We start from the raw sequence: 21,800 nt of genomic DNA on the forward strand, positions 1-21,800 counted from the left end.
ATCCTTTAAGACCCCTCCAGGAAGCTCTGCCTGACTCCCACCCCAAGGGCCAGGCTGATCTGCCCTGCCAGGATTTCCATCTGGCTGCTCCACAGGATGCTGAAAACCTTGAGGGCCTGGTCTGAGATGCCAGTGGAGTGGACAGGGAAAGCAGCTGTAAGGTGCAGCCCAGTTCAGGCGACTGTCCCTGCAGCCCAGAGAGGAGACCAGGCTGGGGAGCCTTGAGGCCAGATAGCTAGCCAAACATGCCCATTTCACAGAGGGAACGTTGAAGGCCCGAGGTCCTTGGGACTGACCTAGAGCACCCTGGGGAGTGGTTGGTAGTCCCTTTGTGGCTTGTAAGAGGAGAGCCCAGGGCTATGTGGCCGTACCCCTGCCCCACTCCGGTCCCCAGCTGGAGCATTTGTCTGCAGGATCCAGGTCAGGTCTGGGGGGGATGGGAAGAAGCCCAGGAGAGCAAAGTCCCCAGGGCTCAGGCCTGCACTCGGTCTTCCCACATGGAGGACAAAGCTCCTTAGAGAAAATGCTTGCTGTCCTAAGGCTGGCAGGAAATGTACATCGATAGCTCATTCCAGCAAGTAGGTGCAGGGCGGGGGGGGGGGGGGGGGGCGGAAAGCCTGTGAGAACTTAGGCCAAAATGTTAGCCCTGGGGATGGTGGGCGATATTAGCCTTCTTTTGCTGTGATTTTCACATTTCCTAGGTTGTAGGTGAAACCTTTATAACAAGAAAAATGAAGTTACCATGGAAAGGAGAGAGGTCTAAGAAAAGGTGCCCTGAAAACAGCCAGCTCCCCATTCATGAGACTCTGGGGTCACCATGTGTGAGTGGCTTCCAGAGGGACCCTGGCCCCGGGCCCATCCCCCAGAACAGGCGTGCCTAGGGCAGACAGCTTAGCCCGTGTGTCTCTCTTTCTCGGAATTTGGGTCAGCGAGAGTCCAGACCTGGGGCTACTGGGATGTAGCACACCCAGAATTCCATTCAAACCTCTGCTGTCCTTCCTGTCGTGCTGGTTAGGCCTCAGGGCCCTCGCCTTCCCACCTCCACCTGGAAAGCCACCCCACCCCACCCCACCCCAGGCTGCCCTCTGCCCCTCCCAGCCAGAGGTGGCCCTAGGGCTATTTGCTTCACCTCCATCCGGGTGCCCAGGTGGGTGCGTAGCACTGTTGACTGCCTTCCTTACCGACTCCGGCCCCAAAGTGCCTTTCCAGGGGGTCCTCCTACAATGTAGTCAAGTTCGACCTCGTGGAAATGGTCTTTGGAATCACAGCTGAGCCTTGATCCTGGGTGAGGATTCAATCTCCGTCTCCCCCATGTACCTAGTACAGAGCACCCATTCATTCGGTCAGCTGTTATTCAGCCAAGTGCCAGGGCCCAGGCTACGTGCCAGGGGCACAGATCTGCTGACTTGAGGGTGTGACGTGTGTGTGTTTTTGAGCACGTGTTTTGTGCACATCGCCTGCACGCACACACAGCGTGAGCATCTCTGTCATATGTGAACTCTGGTCTTTGAGGCTGTGACAGTGTGTAATCCTGCCGGGACTCTGGGCACACGTGGTTGATTCATTCTGCAAGTGTTTAACAGACACCCACTAAGGAAGTACCAGGCTCTGACCCCAAAGAAACATGACCCAAGGTCTCTGTCCTGGGGAAGTGCCGTGTTGGGGGCTGTCTCAGTGCGGGCTGGTGGGGGCAGAGGCCGGCAGGGCTGGGGGTGGTCAGAAACGTGGTCCTGGAGACACGGGGAAGGGTGTTCCTGCCCAGCTGTGAGGATGATCTCCAGTATCCCCTTCAGCCCAGTGACCTGGGGCCTGGGACAGGCCTCCCCGGCCATTTTCATGTCCTAAAGCAGCCCCGAGGGCCGACGGAACCGGAGCTCCAGGTGGTGACCCGTGGGCCCCGACTGCTGGGGGCTGGGAAAGAATACAGGGAATGAAAATGAAGCCTGTTGGCTGGAGAACCTGCCTGGGCTGCAGACCTTTCTAGAGGCGAACTTGGGGACCAGGCACCGGAACACAGCACCTGGAAAGTAGAACCCCGTGATCCAGACCAGAGAAGCGGGATCACGGAACTTAGAGGAGGAAGACGGAGCAGCAGACCTAGAATGTGGGCCTTCTAGAACCTGGAACACTCACGTCGGCCGGAAGCTGGAAGACCCAGTCTGTGCCCCCGGTGGTCAGTGGGGGAAACTGAGGTCCGGCAGGAACGGGGAGGCCTTGAGCATTGGTGAGCTGCAGTGGCACGCACGTGGTCTCTGCTGAGCCAGGACCTCCCCACAGCTGGCTGCTGCCAGACCTCGGGTGAGTCCCGTCCCCTCTCCAAACCTCAGTTTCCCCCTCTGTGAAATGGTCACGTGACGGTGAGGCAAGATGGAGCACTTCACCTGGTGCTCAGGCTCTCCCGGCAAGCTAGTGGCACGGCTAAGGCCTGGACCCTGGCCACCTGACTCCTGAATGACTCTGTCCCCTTGTGGTGATGGTCTGGTCACTGCTGTTCCTTTCTCTTCTTTCTCACACTCAGTGGGACATTTGGGCACTTGCGGCCCTTTTCCGGAATGCTCTCGGGGTCTAGCAGAGGGAAAAGACTAACTAATCAGAGGAGCAAGAACAGACTGGCGGCTCCATATGAAGGAGCAGGGGCCCGGTGCCCACAGCCCTTCATGGTGCCCTGTGCCATTTGGTGAGGGCTTCTTGAGTGTCCCCTGGTGGAGACGGTCGGGTCCTGAGCTGAGGACGCCGCAGCCCCTCGAAGTCAGGGGTGGGCAGAGGTGGATTGGGAAGGGAAAAGAGAAAGGGCTCATTGTTCCAGTTCCACGGAGGCTCCACAGGGGCACGTGCTCCAGGCCACCTCTCCTGAAGGAGGTGGACGACCTTGCTCGGGCTCCCAGAGAGCTGGAGCTGTAGGATCTGGGCCAGGAGCAGCCTGGTCACTTCCCCAGATCCCTGTGAGGCGGCGTTACCAGCCCCCGCTTTTCTGCCTCCATGAGAGCAGGATTCCAGAGTTGCGGGCGGGGGGCATTGGAGCCAGGGTTCCAGCCCATGCTTTGAGTCAGCAGCAGCCGGGCATGGTGCCAGGCACTGAGCACCTAGGTAGGAACCGAGATCCCTTCCTGTTTCCCCTCCTTCCTTGCCGGGTCTCCTCCGGACCATCAGCCATCCTGCTCAGAGTGCTTGGAAGGCTGGAGTCCTTCCCCGTGTCTCCGCTCTCCACCACTTCCCTCCCATTGTGGGGGACCCGTCGAGTTCCTGTACATGAGCCACCTCATCGGGGTGTGCCTTGCCCAGGCAGGACTAGACTTTTTCGAACCCCAGACCAGTTCTGAGAGCCCAGCAGCACTGACTGCAGGTGCAGGTGTGTGAATTTGGGGGCGGATGGGGGGGTGTCATTTATTCATTCAACAGGCCAAGGTCAGCGCCTCCTTTGCATCAGGCTCTGTGTGGGGCCCCAGGAGAGTTGGGCAGCACTGCCCAGTGTAGGGTGAGGCAGCTCAGTCCTTCCTCAGCCTGGGGGAAGTGCAGTTCAGCTGAGCCTCCCTGGGCAAGGAGTGAAAGATTACACAGAAACTTGGAGCCTCCTAGAGGATTTGGACTTTATCCTGGGAGCAGGTGTTCGAAGCTGAGAGGGGCAGCATCAGATGTGGCTTTTGCTTGGCTCGTGGGGCTCAAGCCAGGAGCCCCTTCCCTGGCAAGGCTGCTGCTGTTGTCCAGGTGAGCGTAGATGGTGGCGCAGGCAGCGTGGGACAGTGGCACAGGGGGCCGGGTGGGACAAGTACCTGGGCATGGAAGAGACATGCCTGGCGATGGGGAGCGCGAGGTCAGCGAGAAGCCAGATTCAGGATGACTGCCGGGCTCCTGGCCTGGGAGACTGGGTGGATGGTCATATCTTGGGTTATCAGCTCAGGTTTCAGGAAGCACTATTTGAGCGAGTTCTTTGTGGCCGGTCTTGTGGCAGAGGGTCCCAGGCAGGATGGGAGCGGACTCTGAGCCCAGGCCTCTGCCCTCCAGCTTGGCCCAGACCCCGCCGGGTCTGCTCCTCTCTCTCCCTTAACCCTACAGGCACTTTAGCCTCTTGAGTGCAGGGCTGCACCTCGCAACTGTGCCCTGTCCACATGGGGGAACGCCACTCCACTCCTGCTGCCTGGGTCCACGGGGACCACCCTCTGACCCGGCATGCCAACCCTGTTCTTTGATGTGTCTCATCCCCTTGCTGTGCAAGGGCATCCCCCCCACGCCTCAAGGCCAGCTCCTGGAACAAAGCCTCTCCCCACTACAGCTTGAATCTGTCACCCTCCTGGCCCTGTGCTAGAGCAGGCTCCCTGAGGACAGGAGAAGGCTGGGGCACACCCTCCCTTCCCCTCCCCCACCTCAGGCCTGTGGGCTAGAGATGGAGCTGAAGCTGCGTGCTGAAGTGGCCCTTTGTACGTTGTCCCCCTGGGGGAGGGGGGGAGCCTGTTGGGAGGGGCTGGCACTACCCGACACCCTGTGCTGATCTCATGGGCACTGAGGATCCAGGTGGGGAGTGCGGGGTGCGGGGGCGGAGCGGGTTCTCTGGGCCTGGGATCAGGGGAGAACACCCTGCCAGGTTGGGCTGGCACTGGCCGGGCCTGCAGCCCCACACTAGATGGTACTTGGCACTCAGAGTCTGTCATCACTTCTCAGGCAAGGTCTGTCCTCAGGGAACAGTTGTCTAGGGAGCGCTGCTCCGGCCAGGCTAGGTCCTGGGAGTGGGGCGCCACCGCGACCGGTGACTGGTGACTGAGGCTTACATGCTTAAGATGAGCCTGCTCTCCTGTTGACATTCTGAGCGCCAGGGTGTGGGTGGGGGAGACAGACCATGAACAGGTAAACAAGGAGCTGGCTAGCTTCCGCTGTGAGTGCTGGGGAGCAGAAGACCAGGGCAGGGGACAGTCGCTGTAGCTGGAGGGCCAGGAGGGCCCCTCTGAGCAGGCAGCCACATTCCAGGCCAAGGAGCAGCCAGTGGGAGGACCCTGCGACTGAAAGGTGGGGACTGTGACTAGGGCCTAGTGGACGAGGGCTGCGAGGGCAGCAAAGATGCGAGGACCAGCTTGGCGGGGTCTGTGGGCCCAGAGAGGAGTTTGCATTTCATTCTGAGGGAGACTAGTGTGCAGGTGGGGTCGAGGGGAGGGGGGGCGTGGCCTGGTGGGGACTTTGCAGTGACAGAATTTGTGGGGCCCAACGCCAAATGAAAATGTAGGCCCCGAGGGGCGCCTGGGTGTCTCAATGGGTTAAGCATGCGACTCTTGATTTCTGCTCAGGTCAGGAGTCCAGGGTTATGGGATTGAGCCCTGCGTCTGGCTCCACATCGAGCCCGGAGCTTGCTTAAGAATTTCTCTCTGTTGGGGCGCCTGGGTGGCGCAGTCGGTTAAGCGTCCGACTTCAGCCAGGTCACGATCTCGCGGTCCGTGAGTTCGAGCCCCGGGTCGGTCTCTGGGCTGATGGCTCGGAGCCTGGAGCCTGTTTCCGATTCTGTGTCTCCCTCTCTCTCTGCCCCTCCCCCGTTCATGCTCTGTCTCTCTCTGTCCCAAAAATAAATAGAAAACGTTGAAAAAAAAATTAAAAAAAAAAAAAAAAGAATTTCTCTCTCTCTCCCTCTGCCCCCCTCCCCCACTCTTGTGCGCTCTCTCACTCTCTCTCTCTCTCTCTCCCCCAAATAAAATAAAATAGGGGCACCTGGGTGGCTCACTTGGGTGACCACTTCTGCTCAGGTCATGATATCGAAGTTCATGAGTTTGAGCTCTGCATCGGGCTCTGTGCTGACAGCTCAGAGCCTGGAGCCTGCTTCAGATTCTGCGTTTCCCTCTCTGCCCCTCCCCTGCTCACGCTCCGGCTCTCTCTCTCAAAAATAAACAAAAAAATAAAATAAAATAATGAAAAACACGAATGAATTCACAACTATATTCAGTTAATCTGAGAAATGCAAAGTTGCTTTAACATGAGCAAATAATGTAATTCCCCACAGTAACAAATATTTTATTTTTTTTATTTTTACTTTTTTAATTTAATTTTTCTATTTTTTTTTTAGAATTTACATGCAAATTTGTTAGCATAGAGTGAAACAATGATTTCAGGAGTAGATTCCTTAGTGCCCCTTGCCCATTTAGCCCATTCCCCCCCCCACTACCCCTCCAGCAACCCTCAGTTTGTTCTCCATATTGGTGAGTCTCTTCTGTTTTGTCCCCCTCCCTGTTTTTATATTATGTTTGTTTCCCTTCCCTTATGTTCATCTGTTTTGTCTCTTACAGTCCTCATACGAGTGAAGTCATATGATTTTTGTCTTTCTCTGACTGACTAATTTCACGTAGCATAATACCCTCCAGTTCCATCCATGTAGTTGCAAATGGCACGATTTCATTCTTTTTGATTGCCAAGGAATACTCCATTGTATCTAGATACCACATCTTCTGTATCCTTTCATCCATCGATGGACATTTGGGCTCCTTTGCATACTTTGGCTATTGTTGATAGTGCTGCTATAGACATGGGGTGCATGTGTCCCTTTGAAACAGCACACCTGTATCTCGTGGATAAATGCCTAGTAGTGCAATTGCTGGGTCGTTGGGTAGTTCTATTTTTCGTGTTTTGAGGAAACTCCATACCGTTTTCCAGAGTGGCTGCACCAGCTTGCAGTGCCTCCAACAATGCAAAAGAGATCCTCCTTCTCCACATCGTCGCCAACATCTGTTGTTGCCTGAGTTGTTAATGTGAGCCATTCTGACAGGCGTAAGGTGGTAGCTCGGTGTGGTTTTGATTTGTAGTTCCCTGATGATGAGTGATGTGGAGCATTTTTTCATGTGTCGGTTGGCCATCTGGATGTCTTCTTTGGAGAAGTGTCTACTCATGTCTTTTGCCCATTTCTTCACGGGATTATTTGTTGTTTGGGTGTTGAGTTTGAGACGTTCTTGGTAGATTTTGGATACTAACCCTTTATCTGATATGTCATTTGCAAATACCTTCTCCCCTTCTGTCAGTTGCCTTTTCGTTTTGCTGATAGTTTCCTTCGCTGTGCAGAAGGCTTTTAGTCTGATGAGGTCCCAGTAGTTCATTTTTGCTTTTGTTTCTCTTGCCTCCGGAGACGTGTTGAATAAGAAGTTGCTGCGGCCAAGATCAAAGAGGTTTTTGCCTGCTTTCAACTCGAGGATTTTGATGGCTTCCTGTCTTGCATTGAGGTCTTCCATCCATTTTGAGTTTATTTTTGTGTATGGCGTAAGCAAGTGGTCCAGGTTCATTCTTCTGCATGTCGCTGTCCAGTTTTCCCAGCACCGCTTGCTGGAGAGACTGTCTTTACGCCGTTGGATATTCTTTCCTGCTCTGTGAAAGATCAGTTGGCCATACGTTGGTGGGTCCATGTCTGGGTTCTGTATTCTGTTCCATTGATCTGAGTGTCTGTTCTAGTGCCAGTACCATACTGTCTTGATGATTACAGCTTTGTAGTATAGCTTGAAGTCTGGGATTGTGATGCCTCCTGCTTTGGTTTTCTTTTTCAAGATTGCTTTGGGTCTTTGGGCCCTTTTCTGGTTCCATACACATTTTAGGATTATGTGTTCTAGCTCTGTGAAGAATGCTGGTGTTACTTTGATAGGGATTGTATTGAACATGTAGATTGCTTTGGGTAGTATCGGCCTTTTAACAATATTTGTTCTTCCTATCCAGGAGCATGAACTCTTTTTCCACTTTTTGTGTCTTCTTCCATTTCTTTCATAAGCTTTCTATAGTTTCCAGTGCATACGTTTTCCACCTCTTTGGTTAGATTTATTCCTACGTATTTTGTGGCTTTTTGTGCAACTGTAAGTGGGATCGATTCCTTGATTTCTCTTTCTGTTGCTTCATTGTTGGTGTATAGGAATGCAACCGATTTCTGCGCATTGATTTTATATCCTGCAACTTTGCCGAATTCATGAATCCATTCGAGCCTTTTTGTGGTGGCATCTTTGGGGTTTTCCATATACAGTATCGTGTCATCTGCGAAGAGGGAAAGTTTGACCTCCTCCTGGCCGATGTGGATGCCTTTTATTTCTTTGGGTTGTCTGATTGCAGAGGCTAAGACTTCCAATGCTATGTTGAGTAACAGTGGCGAGAGTGGACATCCCTGTCTTGTTCCTGACCTTAGGGGGAGACTCTCCCATTTTTCCCCACTGAGGATAATATTAGCGTCGGGTTGTTCATATATGGCTTTTAGGATCTCGAGGTATGCTCCTTCTCTCCCTACTTTCTTGAGGGTTTTTATCAAGAAAGGATGCTGTGTTTTGTCAAATGCTTTCTCTGCGTCTATTGAGAGGGTCCTATGGTTCTTGCCCTTTCTTTTCTTGACGTGATGAATCACGTTAATTGTTTTGCGGATATTGAACCAGCCCCGCATCCCAGGTATAAATCCCGCTTGGTCGTGGTGAGTAATACTTTTCATGTATTGTTGGATCCGGTTGGCTAATATCTTGTTGAGAATTTTTGCATCCATGTTCCTCAGGGAAAGTGGTCTATAGTTCTCCTTTTTAGTGGGGTCTCTGTCTGCTTTTGGAATCAAGGTAATGCTGGCATCATAGAAAGAGTTTGCAAGTTTTCCTTCCATTTCTATGATTTGGAACAGTTTCAATGGAATAGATGCTAACTCTTCCTTAAATGTTTGGGAGAATTCCCCCTGGAAAGCCATCTGACCCTGGACTCTTGTTTTTTGGCAGAGTTTTGATTACTAATTCGATTTCCTGACTGGTTATGGGTCTGTTCAAATGTTCTATTTCTTCCTGTTTCAGTGTTGGTAGTGTATATGTTTCTAGGAATTTGTCCATTTCTTTCAGATTACCCATTTTATTGGCATATAATTGCTCATACTATTCTCTTATTATTGTTTTTATTTCTGCTGTGTTGGTTGTGATGTCTCCTCTTTCATTCTTGATTTTATTTATTTCGGTCCTTTCCTTTTTTTCTTTTTTGACCAGACTGGCTAGTGGTTTATCAATTTTGTTAATTCTTTCAAGGCACCAGATTCTGGCTTGATTGATCTGTTCAACTGGTATTTTTGTGGGGTTGTTTGTTTGTTTGTTTGTTTCTTTCGATAGCATTGATTTCTGCTGTAATCCTTATTATTTCCTGTCTTCTGCTGGTTTGGGGTTTTATTTGCTGTTCTTTTTCCAGCTCCTTAAGGCATAAGGTTAGGTTGTGTATCTGAGATCTCTCTTCCTTCTTTAGGAAGGCCTGGATTGCTATCTATTTTCCTCTTATGACCACCTTTGCTGCGTCCCAGAGGTTTTGGGTTGTGGTGTGATCCCTTTCATTGACTTCCATATACTTTTCAATTTCCTCTTTCACTGCTTGGTTGGCCCATTCATTCTTTAGTAGGATGTTCTTCAGTCTCCAAGTATGTGTTACCTTTCCCAATTGTTTCTTGTGGTTGATTTCGAGTTTCATAGTGTTGTGGTCTGAAAATATGCACGGTATGATCTCGATCTTTTTGTACTTACTTAGGGCTGATTTATGTCCCAGTATATGGTCTATTCTGGAGAACATCCGTGTGCACTGGAGAAGGATGTATATTCTGCTGGTTTAGGATGAAATGTTCTGAATATATCTGTTAAGTCCATCGGGTCCAGTGTGTCATTCAAAGCCATTGTTTCCTTGTTGATTGTTTTGATTAGATGATCTGTCCATTGCTGTGAGTGGGGTGTTGAAGTCTCCTACTATTATGGTATTACTATCGATGAGTTTCTTTATGTTTGTGATTAATGGATTTACATATTTGGGTGCTGTCACATGTGGCGCATAAATGTTTACAATTGTTAGGTCTTCTTGGTGGATAGACCCCTTGATTATGACATCATGCCCTTCTGCATCTCTTGCTACAGTCTTCATTTTAAAATCTAGATTGTCTGATATAAGTATGGCTACTCTAGCTTTCTTTTGTTGACCATTAGCATGATAGATGGTTCTCCATCCCCTTATTTTCAATCTGAAGGTGTCTTTAGGTCTAAACTGGGTCTCCTGGAAACAGCATATAGATGGACCTTGTTTCCTTATCCGTTCTGTTACCCTATGCCTTTTGATTGGAGCATTGAGTCCATTGACATTTAGAGTGAGTACTGAAAGATATGAATTTATTGCCATTATGATGCTTGTACACGTGGAGTTTCTGGTGGTGTTCTCTGATCCTTTCTAATCTTTGTTGCTTTTGGTATATATATACGGATACATATATGTATCTGTGTATATATATATATGTATATGTATATATATGTATGTATGTATATGTAATTTTTTTCATCTTTTCTTCCCTCAGAAAGTCCCCCTTAAAATTTCTTGCAGGGCTGGTTTAGTGGTCACAAATTCCTTTAATTTTTGTTTGTCTGGGAAACTTTCTCTCTCTCCTATCTTGAGTGACAGCCTTGCTGGATAAAGAATTCTTGGCTGCATTTATTTTTTATTTTATTTGTTTAATGTTTATTAATTTTTGACAGAGAAAGAGAGCAAGAGAGAGAGAGAGACAGCATGAGCAGAGGAGGGGCAGAGAGAGAGGGAGACACAGAATCCGAAGCAGGCTCCAGGCTCTGAGCTGTCAGTACAGAGCCTGACTGGGGGCTCAAACTCACAGACCGTGAGATCATGACCAGAGCAGAAATCGGACGCCTAACCGACTGAGCCACCCAGGCGCCCCCGCATATTTTTCTGATTCAGCACACTGAATATATCCCGCCACTGCTTTCTGGCCTGCCAAGTTTTTGTGGGTAGGTCTGCTGCAAACCTGATCTGTCTTCCCTTTTACGTTAGGGAACTTTTTTTTTCCCCTTGCTGCTTTCATGATTCTCTCCTTGCCTGAGTATTTTGTGAATTTGACTATGATATGCCTTGTTGATGGTCAGTTTTTGTGGAATCTAATGGGGGTCCTCTGTGCTTCCTGGATTTTGACGTCTGTGTCTTTCCCCAGCTTTCGTACATGTTTTCCGCTATGATTTGCTCACATTACCCTAATGCCCCTATCTCTCTCTCGTCCGCTTCTGGGACCCCTATGATTCTGATGTTGTTCCTTTTTAATGAGTCACTGGTTCTCTAATGCTTAAATCGTGCTCTTTTGCCTTAATCTCCCTCTTTTTTTTTTCTGCTTCGTTATTCCCTATAACTTTGTCCTCTATATCGCGGATTCTCTGTTCTGCCTTGTCCCTCCTTGCCGCCACTGCATCCATCCGTGATTGCAGCTCAGTGGTAGTATTTTTAATTTCATTCTGGCTATTTTTTACTTTTTTCATCTCTGCAGAAAGGGGTTCTAATCTATTTTGGACCCCAGCTAATATTCTTATTATCGTGATTCTAAATTCTGGGTCAGACAGCTTGCTTCTATCTGTGTTGGTTAAATCCCTGGCTGTCGTTTCTTCATGCTCATTCTTTTGGGGTAAATTCCTGCTGAATTCTGTGGTTCAGCTTGTGCAGATTGTTGTGTTAGTCCTCCAATCAGTGTTCTAGGTGTGTAGGATGGTTTCGTGTTGGCCTGGCTGTATTTCATGGGTGTGAGACACGCACAAAACTTCCATGCTGTTCCGCCATCTTGGCCCCTCCCCCCATTCACAAATATTTTAAAAACTTATCACAGGGTGCCTGGGTAGCTCAGCCGGTTAAGTATCCAACTTAGGCTCAGGTCATGATCTGACAGTGTGTGAGTTTCAGCCCCACGTGGAGCTCGCATTGGGCTCGCCACTGTCAGTGCAGAGCTTGCTTCAGATCTTGTCTCCCTCTCTCTCTGCCCCTCCCCTGCTGGCTTGCTTGGTCTCTCTCAAAAATAAACAGTTAAAAAAACCTATCTCAATAGATGTGAAATAAACATCTGTTAGCATTCAATAGTCATTCATGACAAAACTTAGAAAACTAGTATTATAAGGGAACTTCCTCAATATACTTGTAGCAGAAAGACCCTAAGTGACCCCATAATATCTGCCCTTTAGCGTTGTCACCTTTTCTTTATAATTCTTTTCTCTTAAGATCTGTGACTTGACTTTAGCTATTAGAATATGGCAAATGTAAAGGACTGTTGCAGACATAATTAATTCAGTTAATTCAAAGTCAACCAAAAGGAGGATTATGCTAGGCAAACCTGATCTGATCACGTGAACACCCTTTGAGGAGGACTGAGCCTTCTCTGAAGTGACATTCCCCTTGCTGGCCTCCTAAACTCAGCGGCCATATCGAGGAAGTCTACGTGGCCACGAACAAGGAACAGCCTTGCTCTAGGCTGAATATTTGTGTCCCCACTCACCGAAACTCATGTGTTAAATCTTCATGTTCAACGTGATAGTATTTAGAAGTGGGGGATTTGGGAAGTGATTAAGTCATGAAGGTGGAGCCCTCATGAATGGGATTAGTGCCCTTATAAAGGAGGGCTGTGAGAGCTCCCTTGGCCTGTGCCAAGGAGCAAGACCAGCGTCCATGAACCAGGAAGCAGGCCATCGCTGGACACTGAATCTGCCAGTGCCTTCATTTTGGACTTCCCAGCCTCCAGAACTGTGAAAAATAAAACTTTTTTTCGTAAGCCTATGGCATTTTGTTAGAGCATCCCAAAAGGACTAAGACAAGTGTCTGGGAACGCTTAGGACCTAAGCCTCCAACTAGCCGACTAGCAAAGAGCTGTGGAAATGAGTCCAGTCATACAGTCACAAGGAAATTCTCTTAAAAACAAACGCAATGGGCTTGGAAGCAGATTCTTCCCCATCGAAGCACCCAAATGGGGAAGGGCCGTCTAGCGGACACCTTGGGTACAGCCTTGTGAGAACCTGAACAAAGGACCCAGCTAAGCCATTGCTCAGCTTCTGACCCATAAAAATGTGAGATACATGTGTGTGGCTGTAAGACACTGTGTTGATGGTGCTCTGTTGTAAACGGCAAGAGCAAACCCAAGAGACTGATAAAAGATATACACTTTAAAAAACCCCACTATCTACATAGTTGTAGAAAACTACTTTTACATGTTGCAATTTCAAGAAGACACGAACACTCACTATCCTCACATTTACTCAACGTCATTCTTGTAGTAGGAAAGAAAAAAAAATGAAAGCTCTAGGAATTGGAAAGAACCCCAAATGCCACTATTTATAGATTATATGTCGCTGCATGCCCCAAATCCAAAGGAATCTGCAGATAAAACACTCGAGTAAGAAACAATATATTGTGGGGAATAAGCTTAGACAATTAAAAGACTAGTTGTTTGGAAAAATCAGTATAAGAAATGTCTTTCCTTACAAACTATTGGCAGATTCAATGCAATTCCAATGAGAAACGGCTTTGGAGAGCTTGCCAAGTTGATTAAAGAAGACCTGTGGAGCCCTTCCTTCCTTTCTTCTTTCTCATCCCCAACAGTTTAGTTTCCAGTCCTAGAAACAGAGGCATGGAGTTGTGGGGGTCCAGAGTGAGGTGCTGGAGCTTAGACAGAATGGGGAAGGCATTACGTGTGGGACAGTCACCCTGCACAGTGTTGGAGCTCAAGTGAGAGCATCCCTGAAAAGTGAATGATATAGAATAATGAAGTATCACAGACTGGACAGGGTGGGGAGGCATCTGCACAGGGGAAGAATAGCCCAGCGTGGGTTTTCAGAACCTGCAGGGGGGCAAACCATCTGCAGAAGAGGTGGCCTGGCACAGGGTGTCTGAGAAAGGATATGTGTACGTGTCTCAAAGTACTTCCCCACAAAATACTAACTAATTGGAAAGTGGAAAGTTAACATTCCAGGCGAGAAACCTGGCAGATACTACCTCCGCTGGCCAACATTAACATCACCAGTATTGGGACAAATCAAAATTGTAGGTCACATGAGAGGATGCAATGAAAAGAGTAGGTTGTAGTGATACTCTTGCTAAAAATGTATGATCTGAATTTTACCGTAAGGAAACCTAAGAAAAATCCACATTGAAAGACATTGCACATTCCTGGAATTTACTCGTCAAAAGGTTAAAAGTCATGAAAGTCAAGGAAAGACAAAGGAACTGTTCTAGAGTGAAAGAGACAAAGACACACAACTGCATTCAATACATGGCTCTGAACAGGACCTTCCTTGGTATCACGTATACTACAGATAAGTGAGCAAACTTAAAAAGAATTATGAGGAATAAATGATAGAATTATACTGAACCCTTGAACAAAAGAGTTTTGATGGGTGCACTGACTACACATTTTTTTTTCAGTACTGGAAATGTATTTTCTTTTATAATTTTCTTCATGGTATTTTTTTTCTGTAGCTTACATTAAGAATATAGTACGATACATATCATATACAAAAGACCACTGGTAGTAGCAGTGGTTAAGTCTCTGGGGGGTCAAAAGTTGTTCATGGCTTTTTGACTGTGGGGGGCAGGGGTCAGAGCCCTTAACCCCATTGTTCAAGCGACAAGTGTATTAGAGTTAATGTTCTGATTGTGAAGGTTGTATGGTAGTTATGTGGAATGTACTGACTTGTAGGATTTAAATGCTACAGGAATCAGGCATCCCGTTAGCAATTTACTTGCAAATGGCTCTGGGGTGGGGGAGGGGCAGTTCTTTTTTCTTTTGTTTCTCTATTTTTTCTTTTCTCTAACTTTGTTTCCAAAAAGCAAATAAAAAATAACTAACTAAATAAATAAATAAATAAATAGAAAAGGTGAAAAGCCTTATGCAAATTTTATTTCTCCATGTGGAAAGAGCTATGAATCAGTGTTGACAATTAAAATTATAAATAGGTTTTATGGCACTATAAAAAATTGTAATATGTACAAACATTGGCAATAGCCATAGCAGGAATACATCAAACTAATGTCTAAATCTTTAGGCCCACATATAGTGATAAAAAATTGGAAAATACAAAAAAGCCATCCATGAACACTACTGAAGTATTAATGACAACTTGTTTGTTTGTGTGCTGTGCAAACAGCAGGGAGTGGAACAGTCTGATGTATGTCAAACCCTCTAGTGCTGCTTTCCACGTACAAAATGTGCTTAAAATTTAATGAGATGCCAAGAAACATAGTTTAAAATATTATACAGATTTTCATTACACACATGTGACACAAAAACATTTTCCTTTAATCAAGATTTTTCCATATAGTGGACAATGTTTTGTAAGCATCCAGTAAATTTTTTCTATTTATTTTTCAAATCATATATTTTTTGTTCAAAATCTGTACATATTCTCGTGACGCTTTCCATACTGGATCTTGATTTAGAATTGAATCATCAGTAGATACTAAAGGAGTTCTACAGGATCCTCGTTCAAATTCGGTAGCAGCTGAAAAGGAAAAGAAAGAATTATCTTCTTTCTCCAAAATACTTTTCACTACAAGTCCTTAAAAAAAAAGAAAGAAAAGAAAAGAAGAAAAGAAAAAGAACAAAAGAAAGTTGGGGCCTTTATGAACAGGTGTTAAGAAAATTGAAAAATAACTACGTACAACTGCAATATGAAACCCAAGATTAGTACTAAATATATTTTGCTCAGGGTTGCACACTGAATTAATTGCTATTGTGGATAAATATCAGAGTTTCTGGTTTTTTCATTACAAGGTGAAATTACAAGATGAGGACACAGTCCACCCTGAACAATCATAAACTATAAACTGAAACATCAAACAGGCATTTCCCAACATTTCTGAACAGGACCTTCCTTGATATACAGATGTAAGTGACAGGTATAAAACACAGCACTACTGGAACACACAGAAGGGACATCCCAGTTTTGCGTCAATATTGTCTGCTTTTTGGTGAAGGTGATATGTAATCTGACACCTGAAGGACAAGGAAAGAGTATGCTAGGTAGAGGGAGGAAGCACATACAAAGAGCTAGAAGTGAGGAAGAACACTTGTGCAATTATGAGTAGTTTAGTTTGAGAAGGTGCTAGAGCAAAGCAGCAGAGTAGGGAAATAGTGAGACAAGGCTGAATAATCTGGCAAGAAGCAAACTGATTTGGGTGTTTTCATTCCATGCTAAGGAATTTAAAGTTTTTCCCAAGGGCAAAAGCAATGACAAAGTCAGTGAGTGAAGATTGAAACCCGTTACCTGTCAAGTGACAGCTATATGACCTCTAATTACTTAACCAAGCATTACTAAGACGACTTTGGCTTTTTGGGTCTTCTATCACTAGCGGAAACAACAATTTGATAAAGCACACCTTTTCTGAGACTTGTGCAGGTTGACAGTTCCATAGGGATGGCACCAGTGAAGGAAGATTATCGCCAGAAATAATAACAGATATATAGATTTAGGGAGATTGAAAAAAACTTCTTTAACGTTTATTTATTTTTGAGAGAGAGACAAACCACAAGCGGGCAGGGGCACAGAGAGAGGGAGACACAGAATATGAAGCAGGCTCCAGGCTCCGAGCTTTCAGCACAGAGCCCTGTGTAGGGTCTGAACCCACCTGAGCTGAAATCAGTCGCCCAACCGACTGAGCCACCTGGGTGCCCCTAGACTTTTGGGGGATTTTAAAAGAGCTATGAAACATGAGGACTAAATGAGGAAGAAGTGTGTTCTTCATTATGCTCATGTTTTTACATTTTTTATTAGATATGTACAAAAAAAATGTGAATGCAGCATCCATTATCCAAACAATAGAAAGGGATGCCATTTACTATTTATAGTTTATTTCAGAAATCAATGATATCTAACTTCATACATTTTTGGCAACATACCTTCTTCTGGTGCTCTGGTTACTGCTTTCTCCAACTCCCGCTGCATCTGAAATAAGTCAAATATTATTTAGAATGTGTAAGGTAAACAAAAGACATTGTAGGAATTATATATAGCTTACGACATGTGGTCTTGAAACAATACTTGTAGAGATTAAACCGAAGTTAGGGATTGCTTACATAGAAAGACAATCACATGAATAAAATAAATTCCTACCTATTTTATGTTAGTTTTAGATAATTGAGAACAGATACATACATACATACATACATACACACACATGTATATATGTGTGTATATATATATATGTGTGTGTGTGTGTGTGTGTGTGTATACGTATATATAATGCCATTTAAGTGAATCTGCTAAAAAGCACAATTAATATTGATCTATTGAATGTGTATAATCTCTGAAAGGTGATGTTTGATCTTACTGGTACAAAAAAGTTTAAACAAGAATTATATTGTATACTGAATTATTACTTGGAAATGATTAGAAAACCTGCCATTTATGAAAGTTCAATCAGTTTTTTACCTTAATGAATTGTTCCTTAAATGGGCTTTCCATTCTTTCACTTTTAGAAAAACAAAATTTGAAGCAATGCTTTTGCTATTAATTTTTCAGGACTGACTCTTAAATACATATAAAATGAAGAATGTGGGACTGTCATACTGTCATGTGGAAATTCTATTGGCAAAAAATTGAGTAATAATATTTTGCTATCTGTATTATGACTAAAACACTTATTTCTTTTCATATGCACACAAAGATTTCAGAAAATCTCTTTGAAGAAAGGAAAAATAGAGGGTTACAACAGTTTTCAAGCTTAGCTTCTGATTTATAACTTTCTCAATTAGAGATAAGGAAAACAATATACAATTTTCAATTGTAACTTGTTTCCTTTCTCCAAATTAGGACCCAGTTTGGAAACACTTGACTTATTAAAGTTATGGTCATCTACTTACTTATGAAATGTGTACGAATATTTCCAACTACAGGTGACCCTTGAATAACACAGAGGTTGCGGTGCAGTCAAAAACCTGCATATAATTTTTCATCCCCCCAAAACTTAATTACTAATAGCCTACTGTTGACCGGAAGCCTTACCGGTAACATAAACAGTCGATTCGTACATGTGTTGTACAGTAGAATAAGCCAGGGCAAAAAAATGACATTGAGAAAAACAGAAGGAAGAGGAAATACACTTACAGTACTATACAGTATCCAAAAATAATCCATGTGTAAGTAAAGTAGACCCGCACAGTTCGAAACCATGTTGGTCAAGGGTCAACTGTATATTACAAGTGTTCCTATCGAGAATGTTCTTATTTAGATCTTTCTTATGCAAGGTAGCCTCTCCCTGAATGCCCCAAACGGGCTCCAAAATAGTGTACTGAACAGAATCAACACTGGTGATAAGGATTCCAATGTCTTTACAAATGTAGGTGTGAGGACAAATGTTTTGGCTGACATGTTTCCCAATATTTTCAGAAACTATTTTCCCTAATACCTTTTTTTAATTGAAGTATAGTTGACAGACACTGTTACACTAATTTCAGTATACAAATTCAGATTGGACAATTGTAGACACTATGCTATGCTCACTACCGTACGTGTAGTTACCCTCTGTCACCATACAACATTAATACAATATTATTGAGGATATTTCATATGCTGTGTTCTTCATTCCTGTGACTTACCTATTTTATAACTGGAATTTGTACCTCTTCCTCCTCTTCACCTATTTTGTCCTTACCCTCTACCCACCTCCCCCATACCAACCACCAATGTGTCCTCTGTAGTTATGATTCTGTTTGTTGACTTGTTTAGTTTTTTTATATTCCACATGTAAGTGAAATCAGATGGTATTTATTTGTCTTTCTCCGATTTATTTCACCTAGCATAATACCCTCTAGGTCTATCAATGTTGTCACAAATGGCAAGATCTCATTCTTTTTGATGGCTGAGGTATATTTCATTGTATACATATTACACATCTTCTTTATCCATTCATCTATCGATGGACACTTAGGTTGCTTCCATATTTTGGTTATTGCAAACAATGTCTCAATAAACATAGGGATGCACACAGCTTTTCAAATTAGTGTTTTCATTTTCTTTGGGTAAATACGCAGTAGTGGAATTAATGAATATCTATTTTTAAGTTTTTGAGGAACCATAACACTTTTTTGACAATAGCATTATATTCAGGCTTATAAAATGAATGGGACAACATTACTATACCAGACTTATAAAATTAATAACTCAATACCAGATGACGGGGGAAGGCTTTATTCAAACAACTTTATATTACCATTAATAAATACGATATAAAATATAAACCACGTTTTTTACATGACATGACTTAAGGAACTGTCGAGGTAATGTTGCATCTTTTCCCCAAAAGCTCTTTTCCTAAATATTTACCTCTGTGACCTTTATGTTTATTTCTAGGTGAAAACTGTGTTTCGATGGTGAAAATAGCTTTCAAGTCCATGAATAAGGACACATGTGTACTTTTATGTATACCATTCCATTTATCAGAGATATACGAGGGTGAGAAAATTATACACAGAAAAACTATATATCAGCAAATTTTAATTCAAAGAACATTTTTAAAGAATTTTTAATTAGAAGGATTTTCTCATTACTGTTAGCATTCAAATATGGCCCATAGAAATCTAAGGTTCGGTTGGGGACACTGCAGGATTGAGGGACAAGGAAGTCACAGCCATAGTCTCCATCTCTCCTTTAGTTAGACAGCTCTACTTCTCTCTGTTTTACACAATACAGTGTAATGCAAAAAAAAAAATTACGTTCTATTCTTTGAAAACAAAATTATTTTGAAGGTATAAAAGTCACTAATTTAGTCAAAATCCCGACTTTTGCATAATAGACAAAAAGGGCTCAGAGAGAGTGTACTTTGCCTGAGGTCATGAAAACAACTAGATGCAGACCAGGAATACACTTCTGGTCTTACCAAGCCTAGAGTTCTATGCCAGTTACTTCCTCATAGTCAGGAAAAATACGTATATTTTAAGTATAACTCAGAAAAACGAATACATAAAACTTTGTCATGTGGCTCAAAAATGATTAGGTATGAGGCACACAATAGTAGCTCTCTAACTAAATTACAAATTTTAAAGTCATGAATAAAAATAAAGGAACAGAAATTATGTTAACTCCTTTTAGTAGCAGTCAGTTTTTAAGCACAACTTTTTTAAACCACAGGACAGAGAACTTGAGAGAGAGAAGCTTTAGGTGAAGCAAGCAAGCTGAATCTGAGGAAATTCTTCCTGAAAGAATGATTTATTTCTTCCCAAGAAATTTTGGTTTATCAAAATCAATCAACAAATGAGGGAACCCATGGTGTGGTTATTTACAGCAAAATTTAAAACCCAACAGATTTCTCTTTCCCATCTAGCATGCTTCTGTCTAACCTCTCATCATTAGTTGGTATGTACAAAAGACACAATTCACTTTATTTATAATTTAAATCTGGTCAGAAATAATAGGTGAACCTTCACTTCTCACATTTGGACTTATCTCTCTCTCCCTCCTGACAGGAAGGGAGACTTACCTAACGGGTGAATTTGGAGAAGGAGCTAAGCAGTGCTTATGTGTTTCTGAATCTCCTCTTTGAAAAGATGTGCCTGCCCACAGTAACATGAATTTGGGTCTGCTCTCAGCTCTGTGGTAAGCACCCGGCCCCCGGGGTGGGGGTCAAGCATTTGTTTCCTCAATTTACAACTGTGTGGGGACGTGCCCAATTTGGGAGGAAGCCCAATGTGGCTAACATAACCTAAATCATATCCTCCAATTTGTTAGTGTGTATTAGTAATAAAGCTACTAAGTTTCTCTCCATCTCCCTGTCTCCTGCGTTCTGAATTTAGAAAGAGAAGAGCAGTGTTACTTGCCGCCTACCCAGTGTCACCTGTCACAGCTCCACCAAGAAAAATGACTAGACAACACTTACAGAAACATTCTCTTCTTCCTTGACTTTATAACTAATGTACATTGTTCAAAAGCAACGCCCACTCAAAAGAGAGAAAAAGTTGAAAGAAACCATTTTAGAAACAAACATAGAAAGTCAGACAAACTGAGGCCACAGAGGAATACCTTCCAAATGAAAGAACATGACAACACCTAAGAAAAAAAAAAAAAACTAACAAAACTAAGAAAAAAAACTAAGAAAAAAAAAACAGAGATAAGTGATGTACCTCATAAAGAGTTCAAGGTAAAGGTCATAAAGATGCTCAGTGAACTTGGGAGGAGAATGAATGGATCCAGTGATAACATCAACAAAGAGATAGAAAATATAAAAAAGAACCAATCAGAGCTGAAGGATACAATAACAGAAATGACAAATACACTAGAGGGAATCAGCAGCAGGTAGAAAGATGCAGAAGAACAGATCAACAATTTGCAAGACAGGGTAGTAGAAATCATCCAAGATGAAAAACAAAAAGAAAAAAGAACTTTAAAAGTGAGACTAGGTTAAGGGACCTGTGGGACAACATCCAGTGTAATAATACTTGCATTCAAGGGGTTCCAGAAAAAGAAAAGAGAAAGGGGCAAAGAACTCATTTGAAGAAATAAAAGCTTCATTTTAAAAATTCAAGTATTTTCTTGATTTAGCTATTTATAAAATGCTCTACAATCGTTCATCAAGAGCGATTCAATAAAAATTGAAACAAACGTGCTATAAGTCAAAAAAAAAGGAAAAAGAAAAAAGAGTGCCATAAGTAAGAAAGCAATTAAAGATGTATTCTCATGTAAGAAAATAGCAAAAATTTAACTTAAAAGAGAAATTAACCATTTTAGTGTTACAAGTTGATTTAATTCATAAAAAGGACTTACCGTGGATTCTTTTTTTTTTTTTAAAGTAGCCTCCATGCTTAGTGTAGAGCCCAATGCAGGACTTGAACTCATGACCCTGAGATCAAAACTGAGCTGAGATCAAGAGTTAGATGCTGAAATGACTGACCCACCCAGGCACCCCCTTGGATTCTTTTAAATAGTAAACATTCATATGTCGTTAAGTGTTTGGAGGACGATCATTCACTGACATACAGGGGTGCAAAAACTGGATGATAGCAAAACCTTCAAATGTTTATGAACCACTGCCAACTGAAAATAAGTCCAAGCATCTAAGTGTACCTG

The 21,800-nt window shown here is 43.9% G+C and overlaps 1 protein-coding gene and 1 long non-coding RNA gene across 10 annotated transcripts in view; one reads left to right on the forward strand and one right to left on the reverse strand.

Annotated features, from left to right (window-relative positions):
* Nucleotides 1–1,968: 1,968 nt before the first annotated feature.
* LOC122236232 lies at nt 1,969–20,943 on the forward strand. 5 transcript variants are annotated; one of them, XR_006214324.1, is made up of 3 exons: nt 1,969–2,298; nt 20,204–20,333; nt 20,531–20,943. It is a non-coding gene; the product is annotated as an uncharacterized LOC122236232 (long non-coding RNA). The 5 variants fall into 5 exon arrangements; XR_006214325.1 differs by lacking the exon at nt 1,969–2,298 and adding an exon at nt 9,936–10,078; XR_006214328.1 differs by lacking the exon at nt 1,969–2,298 and adding an exon at nt 13,816–14,061.
* Nucleotides 15,020–21,800, reverse strand: part of LOC102959166 (ankyrin repeat domain-containing protein 62-like) — a 114,548-nt gene continuing 107,767 nt past the window's right edge. For all 5 annotated transcript variants that reach the window (XM_042977118.1, XM_042977117.1, XM_042977119.1 and 2 more), the window contains 2 exons: nt 16,640–16,685; nt 15,020–15,242 (listed from right to left, as the gene is read on the reverse strand). In XM_042977118.1, the coding sequence (XP_042833052.1) occupies nt 15,109–15,242; nt 16,640–16,685 (180 nt within the window). In that variant the 3' untranslated portion in view covers nt 15,020–15,108. The remainder of the gene's footprint in view (nt 15,243–16,639; nt 16,686–21,800) is intronic.

This window comes from Panthera tigris, assembly GCF_018350195.1.
Source record: "Panthera tigris isolate Pti1 chromosome D3 unlocalized genomic scaffold, P.tigris_Pti1_mat1.1 chrD3_random_Un_scaffold_51, whole genome shotgun sequence".
NCBI lineage: Eukaryota > Metazoa > Chordata > Mammalia > Carnivora > Felidae > Panthera > Panthera tigris.